Raw genomic sequence first — 20,830 nt, 5'->3', positions numbered from 1 at the left:
CTGTAGTGCATACTGCATAGTGAAATAGCAATATAAAAGGTAGAACCCAAATCTTTTGATGTTCTCATTGCAAATACCCCTTCAGTAGCTTTAAAAAAATTGCTGGCTCAGACTAAGTGCTAACCTGGCATTGCAATTAGCTGTGACCACAAGTGCCTTGGCTAAATGATAGAGGAAGCCACAGACTTATTGCCTAGCAATAGTTTACACATTTCTCCCATTGCCTTTTCATGAAGAGTACCCTCTCCTTCCTAGTATAGAAATCTAGCAAACTTATTATGTCCCTTTACACCAGGGGTGTCCAAACTTGGGAACTTTAAGACTTGTGGACTTCAACTCCCAGAATTCCCCAGCCAGCCATGCTGGCTGAGGAATTCTGGGAGTTGAAGTCCACAAGTCTTAAAGTTCCCAAGTTTGGACACCCTTGCTTTACACCTTTATTATTTTTACAAATAACTCAAAGCAGTGAACATACCACACATACCTTCCTCCTCCCATTTCCCCCACCACAACACCCTGTGTGGTGGGTTGGGCTAAAGAGAGTGGCTGGCCCAAAGTCACCCAGCTGGCTCCCATGGTTAAGGTGGGACTTGAAATCACAGTCAAAGGGTAAGTTAGATCACATGAAATCTTTATGAAATGTTGCAGCATTAGGCTGTAAGATAATCATTTTATAACCCTGTATGTGTAATAACAATAAGTTGTTATTGAGAACCAGCTTGATCTAGTGATTAAGGCACCAGACTAGAAAGCAAGAGAGCATGAGTTCAAGTTCCATCTTTGTTATTATCAAATAAACAAACAGATCAGGTGTCATCATCCGTCAAGCCATGATTTGGCCATCATGAAAGTGCTCTTTCCTTTCATAAACACTTTTTCACATACATACATTTCCTTCCTTCTACTCTGGTTTCTCTTCAGATTGTATAAATCTTTCCTTCTTTACACCCTGACCTGTGAAATGTTGCAATGGCAGCTGATAAATTTTAAATCCTGATTGAGAGATAGGTTTGCACTAATCATATAAGAAAAAGATCCTGAGAAAATGCACAGATAGTCCTCGACTTACAACCACAATTGAGCCCAAAATTTGTGTTGTTAAGTGAGACACTTAAGTGAGGTTTGAACCATTTTATGACTTTTCTTGCCTCAGTTGTTAAGTGAATCACTACAGTTGATAAATTAGTAACTTGGTTGTGGCTTCCCCATTGACTTTGCTTGTCAGAAGGTCACAACAAGCGATCACATGACCTTGGGACACAGCAACAGTCATAAATATGAACCAGTTGTCAGGCATCTGAATTTTGATCACATGATCCTGGGGATGCTGCAAAGGTGTAACTGTGAAAAACAGTCATGTCACTTTTTTCAGTGCTGTTGTAACTTTGAACATTCACTAAATGAACTGTTGTAAGTTGAGGACTCCCTGTATTTGATCCAAATTTATATAGAAAAGTCAAGCATTCAAAAATAAGTTTTCAGTGAAACTCTACTACTTTTCAACTCCTTTACTTTTCAGGTAAAAGTAAATTTTCCACTTTTCAACAAATTTGTAAAAGCAATGCTGGGCGGTTTTGTTCTGAGATGTGTGTAAAAATTATGACTGTCATTGTTGACACATTACTGTATGGAAATAAGCAATTACAGTAAGTTCTTTCTTGTTTAGGGCTTGAACAAAGGTAATAGATGTGTCACCACATGCTTTTAACATTACTTTAGGAATCAATTAAATATTTATCAGAAAGATGCACAGAGAGATTGCATAATGTGTTTAAATCATTGTATGCATTACCATACCAGGACTTAGATATTATTTTACCCTTTGGCACCACTGAATTGTAACCTTAAGGTATATAAACTCTGCTAAGATTTGTGACCCTTATCTTGGGCAGAAAACAGGTGAAGGTAGTGAGTTTAAAGTAATTTTTCTATCAGTTTAAGGATGGGTGGATTGCACTATACTCAGTAATTATGAAGGGCTCCTTCTGGAAATATTTAAAGACCCCTCGAGCTGTGAAAACATTTAAAAATGAAGCTTAGCAAACCTTCCTCTTTGAACCATTAAAATAGATATGTCCCTCAAAGGATTATTTAGATGCATTGAAGATTTTCCCCAGTTGTTTGTATATGCACATTCATGCACAGTTGCTTCACTCCCCCCCCCTCGAAGGAGCATATTCCACCTCCCTAACAATGTAGCTGCTGTAATACTACAATTACAAATGCTTTGCAGAAAACAGCAACATGCTTCAAGAGTTTGGCACAGCCGAAGTATCAGCACACAGAATGTTTTGCAACTGTTGACACTCATGCATTCTTGCAGGGCAAATACACTGATCTGCACTGTGGGAAAGGAAAAAATACGTAGCAATTTCAGCAAAGGTTTTTCTTAGAAGTTTTTTACTCATTTTTCATGAAAAGAAACTCCTAAAAAACAAAATCCAAGCCCCTTTTGTGTTATTAGTAACATTTAATGTCTAGTCCTTAAAGAAATTACCTAAAATAGGGAGGGAGTAGCTCTAATTGTACAAAGATTGGTCTTTTGGACTGACTGATCCTTGTATGCCCAGCATTCCAGTAGTCAATCTGAACAAGATAGGAAGGAAGAAAGGAATATAGATCTCTGAAAGATACATTACAGCAGTTAAAAGTTGACATTCATTGCAGTCTCATCACACTTAAAATTGTTTCTATTAGTGAACTGAACCTTCAGACTGATAAAGGTAATAACAGGCTAGCAAAAGAATGGAAGGTCCATTGTTTATATTCTAAATCTTAATGACAGAGGAAAAAATAACAAAAATGCAAATTCAGCTCTTGAAGCAATATTGGGGAGCCAGCAGTCTTGAAAACCCTCTCTTGCAGTCTTCAAATTCCATGCAAGATTTGGGGTGGGGGGTGGGAATTACTGACTGTGTTAGCAGGAAGCCAATGAATATGCATGGATTAGGCCCCAAAAATGGGGGGGCACCAGGCTAAAAATCCCTCATCCCTTGAGCTCCCCTACCCCTCCCCAACCACCCCAAAAAGAAAAAATAGATGCCCCTGCTTTTACTTTAGGGAATTTGTAGGTCTCCAAATATGCAGAAGAAATTGAAAGGATAGCTGTTCTTTTTTTAACCATTATTTCACATTCTTTTTTTTTGTAAAAAGATTTTTATTTTTCCTTTCAAATTCATTCTTAGATATACATTCTTATAATTGTTATTTAACATGTCAATTCATATCATTTTTCCACCTGTATATTTACATTTTGATATTTTCTTATTTCCCCTCCCCTATATTAATCATGTGTCGTCTGAGATACTTATTTCATGTTTTGTTCCTTTTTCTTTCTATTTATATCTTTTTTCAAGCCACTCATAAAATTGCCCCCATGTCCTGTAGTACACTGATTCCCCCTTGTCCTTTATTCTCAATGTCAACCTATTCATTTCTGCACAGTCTAATATCTTCTTTATTACCTCCCCTTCCGATGGGATTTTGTCTGCTTTCCAGTTTTGTGCAAATACAATTCTAGCTGCTGTTATTATTTGTACAATCAAATGTGAATCTTCTTTATTGTATTTCTCTGGTTGAATACCCAATAAAAATATCTCTGGCTTAAACTCCACGGGTTTATGTATCATTTTCTCTAACCATGTTTGCATTTTAACCCAATAGCTTTTTGCATCCCTACACATCCACCACATATGATAAGTTCCTGGCAATTGGTAACATTTCCAAAGTTTAGCTGATTTATCCTTAAACATTTTTGCTAATCTTTCAGGTGTCATGTGCCATCTATAAAACATTTTATATAAATTCTCTTTATATGCTGTTGCCATTGTCAGATTATAATTCCTTTTCCATAGTTGTTGCCATTTTTCTAGTTCTATTGTATATCCAAAGTTTTTTGCCCATCTTATCATTGTTTCTTTAACCTCTTCTTCTTCTAGGTATATTCTAAGTAGATAACTGTACAATTTTTTATCATTTTTTCATCTGTTCCCATGAGTATCCTATCTAATTCTGAGTTTTCCATATTAAAACCATACTCTTTAACATCTTTCTCATATCTTGGCATTATTTTATATTCTTAAAATAAGTTTCCTTCACTTGGTAAATTAAACCATAATTTTATTTGCTCCTTACTATGACACTCATTAATTAGTCAATTGTGGTATACTGACAGCTTTTCCAATTTATGGAGGAAAAAACCTGCCCACTTTGGAAAGAAGAAAGAATTCTTAATGGGCTTAGTTGACTAACGGACTGTCTAGTTATAAATCTGTATTTCCCCATTAGTACCAGGTACAGGTTGGGTCTACTCACTGATAATTTATATCCTAAGAAACTCCCCTTTAGCAGAATCACAGGACAAGATCAAATTTTCCCATGAGATATGAAGCTACCTTATAGAAAATTAAACCAATTAATCTAATCAAGTACTGTCTTTGTAAACAGCAATCGCTTTATCAGTACTCTTTCAGGCTGAAATCTGTCTCAACTGATCTTTCTGAACAGCTGTACAAAGAGATGTACCATATGCATACACAGTAACAGCAACAGCAACACCTACAAGTTTACTAACTGCAATGGCAGAATTGAACTTCAGTCTCTTTATCTCCTGCAGTCTCCAAACTGGCCTCTTTGGAAATGCTACTTGCATGAGGAGGTTCTCTCCCTTTATTGCCCTAATTATATTATTGCCCGAAAACCTAGAACAATGTTCTCTATTTGGGCTTCAAAATGTGAATAGAATAGAATGAATGAGCTGAAAGGGACCTTGAAGGTCTTCTAGTCCAGCCCCTGCTCAAGCAGAAGAACCTATACGATTTTAGATAAGTGACTGTCTAGACTTTTCTTAAAAACATCCAGTGATGGAGTGGCCACGATTTCTGGAAGCAAGTTGTTCCACTGGTAAATTGTCTTTGCTGTCAGGAAGTTTCTCCTTAATTCCAGATTGCTTCTCTCTTTGATTAGTTTCCTACCATTGTTTCTTGTTCTGCCCCCTGGTGCTTTGGAGAATAATTTGACCTCACTCTTCTTTGTGGATTACTGCTATCATGTTACCCCTTCTTTTCTTTAGACAAGCCAAACCCAAATCCTGCAGCTGTTCTTCATATGTTTTAGTCTCCAGGCCTTTGATCATCTTAGTTGCTCTTCTCTGAACTTTTTCCAAAGTCTCAACATCTTTTCTGTAGTATGGTGACCAAAATTGGTTGCAGTATTGCAGGTGTGGTCTTACTAGTGTTTTATAAAGTGATACTAGTACTTCACATGATTTTGATTCTATGCCTCTGTTTATACAACCCAGAATTGTATTAGCCTTTTTTGGCTGTTGCTGCACATTGCAGGCTCATATTCAAGTGATCATCTACTAGGACTCCAAGGTCCCTCTCACAGTTACTGTTTTTGAGCCAGGTCTCACCTACTCTGTATTTATATCTTTGATTTTTCCTGCCTAAATGTCCAATGTCTAATAAGAAAACTGTGACCATTTACAGTATGTATGAAATGCTTGTTACAAATTGTGCATCTCTCAAGATAGCAAGAAAACTGTTGAGTGAGAGAAACACAGAGAGAGTATACAGGAATTAAGTGCAAATAATAAACATAGTGCTGAACACATGAGCTTAAATGTGCAGAAGTAACCTAGCACTGATTTGCACAGAGATATTTGCTATTTGATGAAAGTTAAAAAGTGTACAAAACTCAGAAGGAGAGCAAGCATTATTCAAATAGAGCCAGGGCCTCCATATAACAACTGAGCCCCTGTGGAAGTAGTGGAGCAGCCATCTAAAAGGGGGCAAAACCCCTCCTCTTTAAAAGGGTGCAGTTACATACAGTTACCATTATCACCATACTGTAATAATAAGCAGCAGTCCAGGAAAATTCCTTTTCTTGCAGTTGAAGCTGAGTGGATAACTTCTTCCCTCCCTCCCTCCCTCCCCCTCTTTCTTTCTTTCTTTCTTTCTTTCTTTCTTTCTTTCTTTCTTTCTTTCTTTCTCTCTCTCTCTCTCTCTCTCTCTCTCTCTCTCTCTCTCTCTCTCTCTCTCTCTCTCTCTCTCTCTTGGCATTTTTCTGATATGAGCATAAGGATTTCAGTGTTTTTTTTACAACCTCTATGCAAAACAGCTGTCTCAAAGTGAGAAGCCAAGTCAAATCCTATTTTTCCTCTGTAACAATGCCAAGATTTAAAGAGGGACTGCAGAGGGAACTTTGGGAAGCTTTTTTGGAATTTGGATTCCACGTACGAGTGTGCTGAAATAATAATTCTATTGCAATTACTCTTCTTAAATAATCATAACATGGTAGCGCTGGCATTTCAAACCCATATTTTTTGATCAAGATGTCTGATAGAAAAAAATGCTAGTGATTAAATTTAGGACCTCCTACTTTTTTTATTTACTCCAATGTTATATTCCAAGATCCTGTTCCAATTGAATCATCATTAATATTGGGGGGGGGGGGATTCCCATAACATTTGTGCACTTATGTCTAAATATATTGGACACAGAAGGCACCACACTCTGCAGTGTAGTTTTATTTCTGAACCATTCAACAGAAGACAGATGAGTCCAAGTCATGCAGTGTATTTGCCTGAAAGGAAGACTATATTTGCACAAAATACTTTACATTTATAATTGGAAAATTGTCTTAGATGCCCTGTAAATATAGCAATAAAAGTACATGAACTTTTTTCAGCCTGGCCTTCCTTGCAGGAGGGAGGGGATACAATCTTAAATTCAGTATCTTTTCTTTCTGGGCAAATGTGGCAACTGAGGTCTTTAGTGTCGTCTTTTAAAGATACATGAAACATCACAGGAAAAACAGCCTGCTAGTTTGTAGAATGCATTTGCTATTTTAATATTTAATATTATTAAAGTTTCAAAAGCAGTTTCCCCGAAAATAAGACCTTCCCAAATAATAAGCCCAATCAGGCTTTTGAGTGTATGTGCTAAAATAAGCCCTTCCTGAAAATATTGCAACACAACAGCAGCCATGAGGTGACCATGCTTGCCACCTCCTGCACCTCAAAAATAATAAGACCTCACCAAAAATAAGGCCAAGCGCTTATCAAAAGAAAATAAGGCCCCGTCTTATTTTTAGGGAAACTCTGTGTGTGTGTGTGTGTGTGTGTGTGTGTGTGTGTGTGTGTGTGTGTGAGAGAGAGAGAGAGAGAGAGGGAGAGAGAGAGAGAGAGAGAGAGAATAAAAACTTGTGTTTGACACATTTTCATATTCTTCCACTTGCTTTTTTTTTTTTAAACTAGGGTAAGTCAATTAAAAATCCAGTCCTTTAGCAGTCAGATTTCAGAGGCACGATCCCCAGATTGGCTCCAAAGGATTAGTCATATGACATCCTCAGGTTACCTGTCCCTATGCGCATGGAAAAGCACAATTTGCATTCAAGTCCTTTGTTGTAGGTTGTAAGGTTAATAAGAACCACTGAGGTTATTAATCAGACTAATAAGAAGCAGGAGAATGTTATAGTTATGGTTCCTCACTCCCTACATGTCTTCTTGTATGTAAATGAGGTGGAAGAGGTATTGTCATAAGTCATTTTTAAAAACGTTTTCACTTTAATGAAAGCAATATAAATTACAGTCTAGCCTTTCTGGGTTTGTATGGCCCTATGAGATGTCCCCCCATACTTCTGGGAAAGAGGTAGTTATGCTGTTACTTATTAATATGGCCCAGCAGTCCCAGACTTTTAAAACTGAAATATGTGAAGATTGTTGTGCTGGACATGTGTGTAGCTATACCATCATCACAGATGCAGAGACTGATTATTACAAGAGTAACTATCTCAATACAATGCAGTAGAAAGTAAGTAACCTCTTTTTATCCATAGTTGATCTGGAATAAGAATGTCATATAGCAAATTACATATTTTTTAGCCATAGGAGCCATCTTAACATTGTAGGACAAGCAGCATTACCTCCTCTATTTAATTCTCTCAGATGTCGGCAAGCTGAAGTGCATATCCTACAATTTCCATCCCATCCAAAATGATTTAACTGTTGTCTGCCCTGTTCCCTTAGGATAAGTTCAACTAGATAATTAAACAATGATAATGAAGCAGCTTTATAGAAAACAAAACAAAGTAATAAACTAATTAGCTCCTCCTTTTCTTTTCTCTTTTTTCTTTTGCAAAATTACATTTTTAGTTTGGTTGCTAGATGTCTGAGACCCTGTTTCTCTTGTCTAATCCTCATACCCCAGATTTTGGACACATTTATTTATTTGTAATTTCTTTTCTCTTGGGAGCTCCAGGCCACATACAAAAAGGCTTTCCTTAATTATGTCCCCAAACAACCCTGTGAAGTTGGTTTGGCTAAGAAGAATGGCTAGCATAGGAGAGGACAGTACTGAAGGAGTGGAGCTAATCCTTTGTTGCTTGCTATGGATCACAACTCTGCCCTGACCATCGAAAGAAAAAGGCCCTCAGGCACAATCTGGTTGGTTGTAACTCCTCCAGCACTAACTCAGGAGGGGGCTAGTAGTGGGAGGAAGCAGAAAGAGAAGAGAAAGTAAATCATACCTCCATACTTCCACCTACTCAAGGAGTCGCATGGCATGCAAAGAAGTGGGGCAGGGGAGTCATATCCCTCACTAAGAAGCCTGATCTCTCTCTCTCTTGCTCTTCTGGATCTGCTGCACTGAATCCACACATAGCCAACTTTCCCTGCCTCCACCCATCTTGGAAAATGAAAGCAAACAAGAACTAAAATAAGGCTTTTATGGTGCGGTGTTTATACTGCTGGGTCTGTAAAAAGACTTTTCAAGTCAGACAGCTCAGCAGAGAAACAAGAGAAATTTTGCTGGGTAAATCTTAGCAGTTGAGCAGACCTGGGGAATTTTTGCACCAGATGTTTTGGCTTTTCCTCCCGCTTGCCCCTTCCCCCTGTTCAACCCTGCCTCAAACATGCTACATATCCCACAAGGTGTGTGTGTGTGTGTGTGTGTGTGTATAAAATTTGTTTTCATAGATTTTCACGGGTGTAGGTATGCTGGTTTTGTTGTATTCGGGTCTTTTCCCGTGTAGGATTGAGATTGTCTTGGCAACGTTTCGGCAAGATCTCACTTGCCATCTTCAGGCTTGGGCTGAAGATGGCAAGTGAGATCTTGCCGAAACGTTGCCAAGACAATCTCAATCCTACATGGGAAAAGACCCGAATACAACAAAACCAGCATATATATATGCCTGGGGAACACCCTATCTAACAGAAGATGGTACCAGAGCAGAGCTCCGGTTTATTTGATGTAAAGTGCCTGGGGAAGAAACTTGATATACTTACTCAAGAGAAGTTTCACTTCACATCCACCACTTAATACAACGCTGAGTTCCTTTCAGTTATTTGTGTGTCTCAGAAAAGGATATAAATACATTTTAAAGGCACTTATATTACATTTTTAATTAATTGATGGCCACCAAAAAGGATGGATTTACAATCTTATTTCAGTCTTCCTAAAATATTCTACATTATGTGGAAACAGACATGTTCTCCTCAAAGTGCAATTTGAGTCCTTCACTCACCATTTTAGTGCCTTGGTTTCATACAGATTGTACAGAGTACAGAAGGACTATTCATTATTTCCCAAGATCAAACCCCAACTCCAGGAAGGAGAACAACCTTCATTTACAAGACAGGCAGACATACAGACAGATACAACCAAGAGTTCAACTCCCCTTTTGGGACATGCAGATAATCATAGAGGATATCATCATGCTGACCTGATGTCAGTCACAACTAACTGGATGGAAGTTCACAAGCCTCGGCCTGGTGCAGAGCAAGATCTATGGGAGGAGACCTGCAAGCTGCAGCATTTCCAGGAACTGGCACTTCAGAAAACAGGTGGGGCAGAGAAAAATGTGCCCAAAGCATGGGGGATGGGAGAGATGCCCATGTAATCTAGCCAATCTTTCTCTGCTTACCATAGAATAAAAAACAATTTTTTTACACCCGAGGGACTGACACAGTTTTTAAAATAGGTTAATATATTAAAGCTAGGAGAGGAAGAGAGAAATATGATACATATAAAACTGACTAATGTTGTCATATTTAAACTTTTATGGATCAAATCTACTGCATCGGAGTAGCTGCCAATCCACCTATGACTATTTATTACTAATTTCTTTCTGTGTCACTTGAATCCCTTTTGGTATCCTTTCCCCTCCTTTTCTACAAGTCTACTATACAGTCTTTCTTATAGGAATGTGTTCCACATTCAAGCCTGATGCTTGTGTAGTTTTGTTGTGCACTCCAAAAAGTAGACATATTTCTTTGCAAACTTAATTTTCCATGATTCTAAATCTATATTAGTAACCATTGATTTCAAAAGGGATGGATACCCACAGTTAGCTAAACACCATTATAGATTTGGAAAAATACATAGCTTTCCTGGAAATGACGGTTTGCAATTGATTTTCTCAACTCAATTAAAAAATTTGTTCAATGTCAAACATCTCAAATTAGGTAGCATACTGTTCAGTGCATTTAATTCAGTATTCACAGTTATACTGTAGTTATTATTTTTAATGTATTTCTGTTGCAATCTCACCACCCCCATTTTCCTAAAACTTAATTCTTTCATTCTTCTGTCTTTTTCATGTGCAGTCAAGAGCTTTTCAGACAGCTGTCACTGCAGAAATAACTTCGGTTTGGGGCACACTTATTTTTTATACTTCGTAATGATCTCTAGGCAAATTATTTTTTCTAGTTCTAAAAAAGCACCTTTTTAAAGCAAAATTGGATACACACTTCTATTATTCTGTTCACGGTTACATTCTGGTATGTCTGATAAGGCTACTGAATCATACAATTCTTACCATAACTACATTGGGGCACATTTTGAAGCTTTTGGTAAATATGAAAGTATGAAGGTTTGTTTGCATATGTAGTTCCACATGTTTCCCTAAAATTAAATAGGGAAACCAGACTAACGATGCAATGGTTAACTACTAACACTCAGCAGTGCAATGCCCCTCCTTCATCAGTGGCACTATTTAGATCAGAATTTGCTCAGGGAATCATCTGTTTTTCTGTTTTAGAGATGCTTCACCTTCTTAGCACTTAACATTAATACTAAATACTAAATACTAATACTAAATATAACTTGGAATGGAATCTGAAGGTGCCCTGATGCTGCTCAATCTAGAATTACTACCATTTTAATTCTCGTACCTGCTTCCCCTTTCCAGAGTGAATGCAGCTCTTCACAAGCTGTACTTCAACTTTAAAAGCAGAATTTATAAATCTTAAAAAAAAAACAGGGACAAGAAGATCGCATTCTGGTGATAGTGGATACAGTATTCTACCCACCCCCAAATGCACTGTATGTGGAGTGAATAATATACTAATTTTGTACCTTACTGTATATTATTTGTAATATTTTAATTCAATTTTTCACAGCTAGATTACTAAAACACAACAGTAACATCTCTATCTTAAAAACACAATTTCTCAGGGCAAACGTCTGACAGTTTACAGTATACCACCCACTATACTTAACTGGAAAGGAGGATATTCATATTTTCCTGAACGTTAAACAATACGCTTCATTGGCTTTCTCTAGAATCTCACTAGTGCAGGTTAGGGTTCGTTCTTCTTTAGCTATGTCAAACTTGTAACTCACCATTGGCCTATGATTTTGGAAATGACATGACAACTTTTATGCTGTTTACCAAATTCATATAAAATATTAAAAGAGGATTGTTTTTGTAGCCAGGAAGTAACCTAGCACCAAATAAATAGTGCCTTCTAGTCATCACCCAAGGTAGTCTTCTTCATGACAAAATAAAATAATGAAGAAGACCAGAAAACACCAACATGGCAAGAACACATCTAGTATTTGTGCTTGGCAAAAAAATAATAAATTTTGGATCTAGTACTCAAGCTATTTACAAAACATGCTTTCACTAAGGAAGGATTCTCTTCTCGTTTTACAATTTAAAAGAAATAAGGGAATAGACCAAACAAACATGACTTGTAATAAAACAATGATATAAGTTAGCATTTCAATGAATGAACTTTCATCAAATGGGTTTTACAATTTTCATAACACCAAGATATACCCAAGCAAGCTAAACAATGCCCCAATAGCAAGGATGATAAATGAATTGCCCTACTGATTTTAAGATCATATCTGTAAGAATTAATACTTTGGTTATGGTTTTCAAATGGGCAGAAGTGCTAGGTTTATCCATGATTACCCCCTAAAAATAAGATTAACTGAATCAAAAGCAAATTGCTCTAAATTCTAGTAAGTGCACTATTTTACTAAGTTATGTATATGCAATTAAGATAAAGCAACTGAGTAAGTAGTCTCTCTTCCACACCATAGGAACAATATCCTCTTATCCCCCTTTCCATTCTCTTGTGCACAATTAACAAGTTACCAATGAAAGAGCAGCACATAACCTAATGATGTGATATTGGAAAGCTGAGATCTGAATCTTCCATCTATTCTTGAATAATCAGCAATACCGATGGGAGGGCCCTGAACTGTATTGAGGCTATCGTGCTTTCCCAATTAAAATTCTCCAGTCCCATTGCTATTTATTCTATGAGGAAAAACATGTAGATTAAGAGGTTTAAAATATGCATTATTTTTACAGCTAGAAGACATGAATAACTAAAATCTTATGATTTAAAGGTTTTCTACTTATTACATATTTTCTTAGCAGAGGCCCACAATAATTTTTTTAATATTACTGCTCCTATTATTGTATCACTTAAGGTGTTGTTTTTGATTCAAACACATATAGATAATACTGCTGCTTTTAGAATTGAGCTTTATGTCACCTTGGCAAAATGTGTTCCAAAACCCATACAGTATTTAATGTTCTTTTTCCTCAATAATTTGATGATTGACTTTGATATATACTCAGATAGTCCAAGTAGGTCGGTGAAAAGGAGAAAGATGAGATTAGCTTATCCTGCATCATTGATTTTCCAAGTTTGTTCCAAAGTTGTTTTTCCCTTCTTCTCTACAGTTGAACTTACTTCTGGCCCAGTAACAGGAAAAATACATACATACATTCTTACAGACATCTATATAAACTGGCAATCAGGGAAGGGGTGATAGCAATCTCCCACACTGACTTTTTTCTACATATATCCAACATCTCATTTTTGCATTTGCCATACGAATTTCCTTGAGTATCTTTCTTAAAACCAAAAGATCAAATAATAAATGAAGTATTATGGAAAGCACAGAATTAGGAACTGTTGTTTTGGCATGCAATCAGCAAAAATCTGTCTGATTTACTGTCTATGCTACTTATTGCTATCTTTATTTAGGACCTGTACAGAAATAAAGCTAGGATAAAAAAGGCAGTATAGTGGGATTCTAAGGCTAAACACAGAATCATTTTTTTAAAGTTTGGTAGGTTTTAAAATCTAGCTTATTCCACTGGTAAAAGGAATTTTAGCACAAGTTTTGTTTCCTGTCTTCCGTGGCATGAATTAAATTTCCTGTTCCACCATATCTTTTCTTCGTTTTCTTTATTTTACTTAAAAGATTAAACACTTTGTAGTGTTAAGAGAATCTTGCAAAATAACGGCATGCATGTTATTAATGCCATCAAATATTTGTAACCCACTCATATCGTGTTATGGCTTATGATATCAGAAATTTGAAACTGGAAGAGAGCAAACTCTTATAACAAACTATTTAAGCTTAATGCCTAAATGGCCTTCTTGACTCTGGAGCTTTTCATTGGAGTAGAAATGAAGAATATGGCCTACATAAGTCAACTGTGAATACACACATATATACTTCCATGAAAATGCAAGGAATTCAGTTTTCTTAAGGATCACATTACATTTTAGAATGATTTGCTGGCTTACTTGCCAATATATGTGGAGAACTACTTAATCATTAAAACATAAATGATTATCAGAGGTCATTTACTTTATTCACCTCATGAGTTTACCCAACTTCACTTATTTGGCTTGGGATATGGACTGATAATCCCTTTCAGATGATTTATCTGAATTTTAGAAAGCATGATAAGGTCTACTTTTAAAATTCGTTTTCTTTTTATGGTGATTGTTTGTGCTGCCTTGTTCTTCACTAAAAGCGAGTAAAATTGCCACAAATTGATATGTACATGTTCCGGTATGAAAGGGAAATTCTCTGTTTAAAGGGATGGGTGTGGGTCTGGCTGGGGAGGTGATAGGGGCCTAGTTTAATTAGAGTGGGAAAGGAAAAGGAAAAGCGCTTGAAGGAAAGGAATAGAGGAATGCTGATGTTTACTTGCCAGGCCTGGAAGTGCCCTGAGCTGTGCAGAATAGATGACACGAGTGCGCCAGTAACGCCATCCTCAGGCGCTGAGATGGACCTCCTGACATTGTCCAGAGGCTGCAGGACACACCCTGGATGGGCCATATTCTAAAAAAGGAGAAAAAACTCCTGGCAATATTATTAGACTGAAGCTATAGAAACACAGATGGTGGGGGGGGACACATAAGGTGGCCAGTAGATAGACAACTGGGTTTAATACAGAAGAGTCTTGTCATTGTTGAAGAAAAAGATGGAAGTGGCATCCAGGAAAGCTGGATTATTGTTGGAAACGTGACCTCTTAAAAGCAAATGAAAAAGAAAAAGAAGCAAAAAATACTACAGAAGCAACAGAAGGAGGAAGGGAAGTCTGGGGCAGATCCTTTAGAGTAGAACAAAAGATAAATCTAGAAATATTCTGCAGCCATCCAATTTGGATTTCAAAGTCGGAAGCAAATAGTGCTAAAAATAAGCCAGGCATTTCTGTTTCAATTGCAAGATAATAAAACTAAAAGAGAGCTGGGGGGGCGGGGGGGGGATGAAAAAATAATAATTAAATACAATACGGACATTTGTTCCTCTATACAGTATATCCACAGTATAAAGTCAACTGAAAAAGAGGCCATGAAAACAAAAGAAAGGGGTTCCAAACTATCCCTTCCACACTTATTAACTCTCCCTTGAGAAACTTGTTCCTATGTGGGACAGCAGGCACTGAAAATTCATTTATTGCTCTAATGCTGCCACACTATTTGTCCAGGAGTGCCTATCTGAATGTTTGCAGTTTACAAGCTGCGGGCATGCTGATATATTAAACTGATCCAACAAAAGGAATTAGGGAGGGGAGTGGAATCAAGCAAAGAAACAAAATTCTGACCCCAAAATAAATGCTCCTCAATTTGCCTTTTAATTAAATAAAACCTTTTTCTCTTTGCTGATCTGACATTTACCTAACAAACAATGTGTTTGTACACCTCTGTCCCGTCCCCCCAACCCTCAGCTTTCAGCAAGAGTTTTTCTTTACCATAAGACGTTACAGGCATCACAGGTAGGAAAGAACCAGGAAATCAAGAAAGACTACCTGTTATTTTCAGTTATTTTTCAAATAACTGAGCGTGGTGGACTCATCCTAGTGCACATATTAAGTTAGCAGTTTGCTAATCAGGGATGAAAGGAAACATATACAGAAAAAGAAAATTTTGGAGAAAAACAACTGCCCATAAAATTAAACATAAAAACCAAAAACCATGATTGGTGTTATATGTAGGACCTACCAGGAGTGTGAACAAAATACGCCAAGTAAAGATCCAGTTCTTTAATTGTGACTCCAATGTGATGTGGCTGGACGCATAGGCCCGGGTTTGAGCACTGCGGCGACTTGTAAAGCCGCTCCCCATCAGTACTTTCAAGGGGGATCCCTTTGAACAAGATGACCATAACTAGGTCCAGCCTCCAAACCTTGTCAGCCTGCCTCAGGCAGTCAATCCTCCGAATTTTGCCTTTCTGATCTGGATTGGAGAGGACACAACAAGGTGCTTTCTTGCCCGTAATGGTCAAGACAAAGTCCTCACGAAACTCTGGGCGGATATCCTTGCGTAGCTTGGCCAGGAGTCGGGATGCCCATTTCTGCTTTATCTCGGGCTTTTCACCAAGTAATTCATCCTTCACCGCTCGTTCCTCATCCTTTGACATTCGCTTCTCATGCTTCTTAAAGTACTTTCGCTTCCGAGCTTGCAGGTTGAACCATGTGTAGGAAAAGGCACGGACATGAGGAAGGAGAGCTTCAATGAAGGGGTGGAATTCATCCTGGGGAGAACAGGGTGAGAAGAAAGGATGCAAAACAAAGAAAGGAAAAATCCATTAGAATAAGAAAATCAGGAGGGGGAAGCATCGCAACGTGAAATTTATAGGACGGGGTAGAGAAACAGCAAAGTGAGAACACATAAAGCCAAGCTCAGAATGTGATTAATCCAGCTAAAAAATAAATACTATACTAGAAGAAGAAGGACAAGCGGGAATTTGGGGAGGGGGGAGGGGGAGGGAGAGAAAACAGTAGAATTAATATTGTTTCGACAATGCATTACTATGGAAATCTAAAAAAAAAATCAGCATAAAGTTGTGGAAGTAAAATTTCACTTCCTTTAAAAATAAAAGCACTGAAGTTTGTTTAGCAATGTAGGAATTAAAGACAAAATCAGTTCTGATCACCTGTCCTAAACCCAAAGCTCTAAATATTCTTTATTAATTGAAATAATTTTAGTGGGTCTTCTAACTTTATTTTAAAAATAAAAATTTCCCTACAACAAAAGCATCCAGGAAAAAAATAGTCAAAAATGGAGATAATTACCATTGCTCTGTCTCATCCCGGCGAAGCTAAGCCCCCGATTCAGAAATTCTGGGCTCAGAATTGCAGAGAATAGAAGGCGGACGATATTGTGGGTATACGGGGTGGAAGGTGAGGAGGAAAAAAAGAGGAATGCAAAACTGTACGAAGGAAGGGTAGGCAAGAGTCCTGGATATTTCTTAAATTAAGTAAAAAATAATTGTTGGCTGCATCTTTCACTGCAAACTGTTCACCAAAATGTTCAAGTCTTGTTTAACAAAAAGAGTGGGAAAGCAAAAAGGAAGGATTAAAAACTGAAAGAAGGCAACTAGGAAGGGAAACCTCAGCCAAAGACAGAAATAAATCAACATCACTCTGCCTGTGCCACATGCAAAAAATAGGTTAAAAATGCCAAATGGCTGTTAAAAAAAATACTACCAACAATAACACAATAATAGTGATAAAGGGAAGAAGGAAACAAAATTAAAAAAAATAGGAAGGACAACAGCAACTAATCAGACAGGGGAAGCTGAGACCAGGGAAGAATCTCTCTCAGCGTTGGCAGAAATGCAAAGATGCAACTTAGATGTGGCTCCCTCCGCCTGAGAATAGGGGTGATCGCAGGTCTAGGGGAAAGGGGGCAGACTCCACTCTGGGATCAGCTGTGATCGGCTGCTGGCAAAACCCAGCTGCTGGGGTATGGGGGATTTTGTTGTTGTTGTTTTCCCCCTTTTTTTCCTTTCCCTTTTTCCTCCTAAACTCTCTGGCTTGCTTGCTTTCTCCTTTCATGCTCGGTCCCCAACCATTTGCCTTTGCCAATGCCAGCAGAAAAAGAGAGAGAGAGAAAGAGAGGGGGGGGGGGGAGAAGGATCCACCTATTTGGCAAGAAGACTATCGTGGAGCAGCCAATGGCTGCATCAAAGGAAAAGGGAGGTGGAGGGGGAGGTTGGCAGAGAAGGAATCAGGGAGGGGGTGGCAGAGAGAGACACAGAGAGAAAGAGACTGTGCAGTTAAGAGACTGAAAACAATTTGCCAAATCGACAAGTTTGTATCTAACAAATAAGCAAAGTCCAGCTGCAATGGCATTTTTATTGGCCAGCAGATTTTGGCTAGAATACAACTTGCAAAATATTTTAAATAAATAAATCTCCTAGGATACACCCCAAACCCATACACCCACCCCCCAAGACAGCCCCACAGGCTCAGAGAAAGCAGCTGTTCTGTCTTTCTCTCTCCATCTTATTCTCCTTCTGTCACCTCTTGGCCCAACTATTTCTAGGAAAAGATCTGTTCAACTATAATACTCTTTAAGATTCAATCAGATTTAGCTTACTTTTTTCTTAGTTCAAGCAGTGTTGGAAAGTCATTGTCCCCTGCCCCAGTACATTTTTTCATAAGTTCCTGTTATCTACCTCAGACTTCAGCCAGCCAGTCTGTCCTGTTCCTAGCAAAATGTTTTCTGCACATTTCGCCTTCCTTCTGCCACTTCATCTTAACATTTGCCAAGAACTTCAATCCTTAGTGTTGGCCGTCAATCATTCATTTTGATAAAATTATTTATGTCTTCTAACCCCAAATCAATAAACCAAACATGACAAAACTTAAGCATACTGCAAAGTTGGAACTATCCTGAAACTTTTTCAAGAGCAGCTATTTTAAGATATTTCATCACAACACACTTTTTATTACCTGACTTTCGATTATGTTGCAAGTTTAAAACAAAGAGCATCAGAAGAGCTGATTTAAAATAGTATAAATTAATTTCAGATAGAGAACTCTAGGAAAAAGGAAAAATAGTACAAAGAAAGACAACAAAAAGAAAATGTGTAATAGTTACATATTATATAATACAAAAATATATTATATGTATGGACAAGTACACATTATATACCATATAGTGCCGTGATGGCAAACCTATGGCATGCATTCCACAGATGGCACACAATGCCCTGTATGCAGGTGCGCAAGCCATCACCCCAGCTCAGCTCCATCACGCATGCACGCGTGCCTCCCAGTGGCTAGCTGATTTTCAGGTCTCTGACACACATGTGAGAGACGTGCAGGGGCGGGAGGATTGGGGGTGGGTGCGCCCCCCCTGTGGCCCATTTTTGATCCCAGGAGGCTTCAGGGAGGCCTGCTAGGCCCAAACGGGGGAGGGGGTTGGGGCTTTCGGCATGGAAGGACAAAAATGTTAGCCATCAGTGATATAATGTGTAAGATTGAGGTAATCAAATGGAAGAAGAAATCATAAAGATAAAATGGGGAGTTTTAAAGAGGATTAAAAATATGGACAAGAAAGTCAATAATAATGATTATGATTATTAATAACCATCGTACAATGATACCTTTAACACGGTCAAACAACAATATCTGCTTATCCCAGGTCTTTAGGAAGGACTCAATAGGTGGATAAAAATACCAAATCCAGTCTGAACCTCTGGCTGACTATGTGACAAACAACAATAATAATACCAACATCTTCAAGAATACTAAAAGAAAATTTGTTTATTGTCATAAATATACAAAAATTGAAAACAAAGAAATAATGACTTGTTACAAATCAATTGCAAATGGCAGCTGTACTTAGAATAGCTTATAGTCTGGAACAAAGCCTTTAATATTATTAAACAACAACATCTGCCTATCTCAGGTCTTTGGAAAGCATTTGATAGGTGGACAAAAATGCCAAATCCATATAAACATCTGACTGACGATGTGCGCAACCCTAATAATAATCAGTCCTCCAAAGCGTATGAGAGCATTTTAGAAAGACCTGGGAAGTCATTCTTACTTTATTATAACTGAATCTGGTTTGTTTGTTCGACTCAGCTCATCCATTGTCTAAGCACTTTATCAACTTCTCATAGGGTAACAATAACAAAGAAGCTCAATTTGCAAACAATTTGGGGCACTACTCATACTGACGCAAAGGGCAGTGTACATTCCTCTTTGCACTGTCATAGCTTGAAGTATTTCTAGTTTTGACTATGCTTATGTGAGTGCAGCCCCTGATATATCAAATATACTCGTGATAGGTAGTCCATGGAGATAGCATGAAAGTCAGACCTATGCTGAGCCTTTTCTAATGCCCACTGTTAGCTCTAGGCCTTGTTGCCAGGATTTCAGCAGCCAAGTAAGTTGGCTGATGAGAGCTCCGGATTTACATTTGCAAATCATAAGTGAAGGTTTGCCCTGCTCATCTTAAATGGGGGGGGACGGGACAAATAGCTGCTTCTCATTTCTGTCCACCCACAAATCTGGCATTAGCCAGTCCATTGGAGTAGGATACAGGACCATCCAAGCCCTTCCCACACATAAACTGATTGATTGCTTGGGAAAAGTATAGGCTGCCCCACACCACTCAGAGACTCTAAGTGACAAAATATCAAAGGACTGTGACCAGATACCTAAACCTGCTCCTTCTGCTCGATCACACAGATTATAGGTGAGCAGGAAGGCAGGCAGACAGTGGAGGTGGAAAAGTTCTCTCCAGGCACAAAAGCTTGGAGATTACTTTTCTGCATCTCTGTCATGAGGGGGTATATGTGCAAGCTGAAGCAGAAGGAAGTAGAATAAAGAAGATAAAAGAAAAATGAACTGCCCTTTCCCTCTCTCTCCTCTCTAGCCATCCCCCAAAGATTTTTAAAATAAGTTGGTGAAATTCAAAACTCATTTGACTCTCACTTCCTCATTACTTGGGAACGTAAAGACTCCCAACTTTTATGTACAGAATGATTCCTTTAAATTAATGTATTTATTTTAACTTCTAAGCAACTAATACATTTTTAAATTTAATATGAGATTTGATATGGAACTGAAATATGTTATTCCTCTATGTAAAAAAGGCATTGCACAAAATTAGATTTTAAAAACAACTCTAGGGATACTTATGAGAAGCTGCAAATAAGTATAAATATCTTTCTTCCCCTAATAAAAGGAGTACCAATATCCATGTTTTATTCAATTTTTGGTCATGTATAAGTACAAACAACCCCAGACTTGAATTCGATGCTGGAGCCCTTTGCAATATTTTTTATTTCAATATAATCAACCCCCTGAACTGATTATAAGATCTCACTAGCCCTAACAATACCCGTCTATAATATAATACTCGGTCACAGCTAAAATTCTGATGTACTCTTTTTACTTTTATAATACATTAAATCAAGCACACGTGTAATTTAATCGTTATCCTGCATCAGTATCAGATTTCTATGGGATTTATGGAGATAAA

At 37.9% G+C, this 20,830-nt stretch overlaps 1 protein-coding gene across 6 annotated transcripts in view; it reads right to left on the bottom strand.

Annotated features, from left to right (window-relative positions):
- The window catches only part of NFIX (nuclear factor I X), a 219,297-nt gene that overhangs the window by 155,793 nt on the left and 42,674 nt on the right, over positions 1 to 20,830 (bottom strand). For 5 of the 6 annotated variants that reach the window (XM_081936955.1, XM_081936957.1, XM_081936959.1 and 2 more), the window contains exon 2: positions 15,548 to 16,079. In XM_081936955.1, the coding sequence (XP_081793081.1) occupies positions 15,548 to 16,079 (532 nt within the window). Of the gene's footprint in view, positions 1 to 15,547; positions 16,080 to 16,620; positions 17,429 to 20,830 lie in introns of those variants that run through there. The other variant, XM_081936956.1, reaches the window with a different exon arrangement.

The sequence above is a fragment of the Natrix helvetica genome, assembly GCF_964273705.1.
Source record: "Natrix helvetica genome assembly, chromosome: 1".
Lineage (NCBI taxonomy): Eukaryota > Metazoa > Chordata > Lepidosauria > Squamata > Natricidae > Natrix > Natrix helvetica.
The sequence above is the reverse complement of the archived record's forward strand: the minus strand, read 5'-3'. Positions and strand labels throughout refer to the sequence as shown.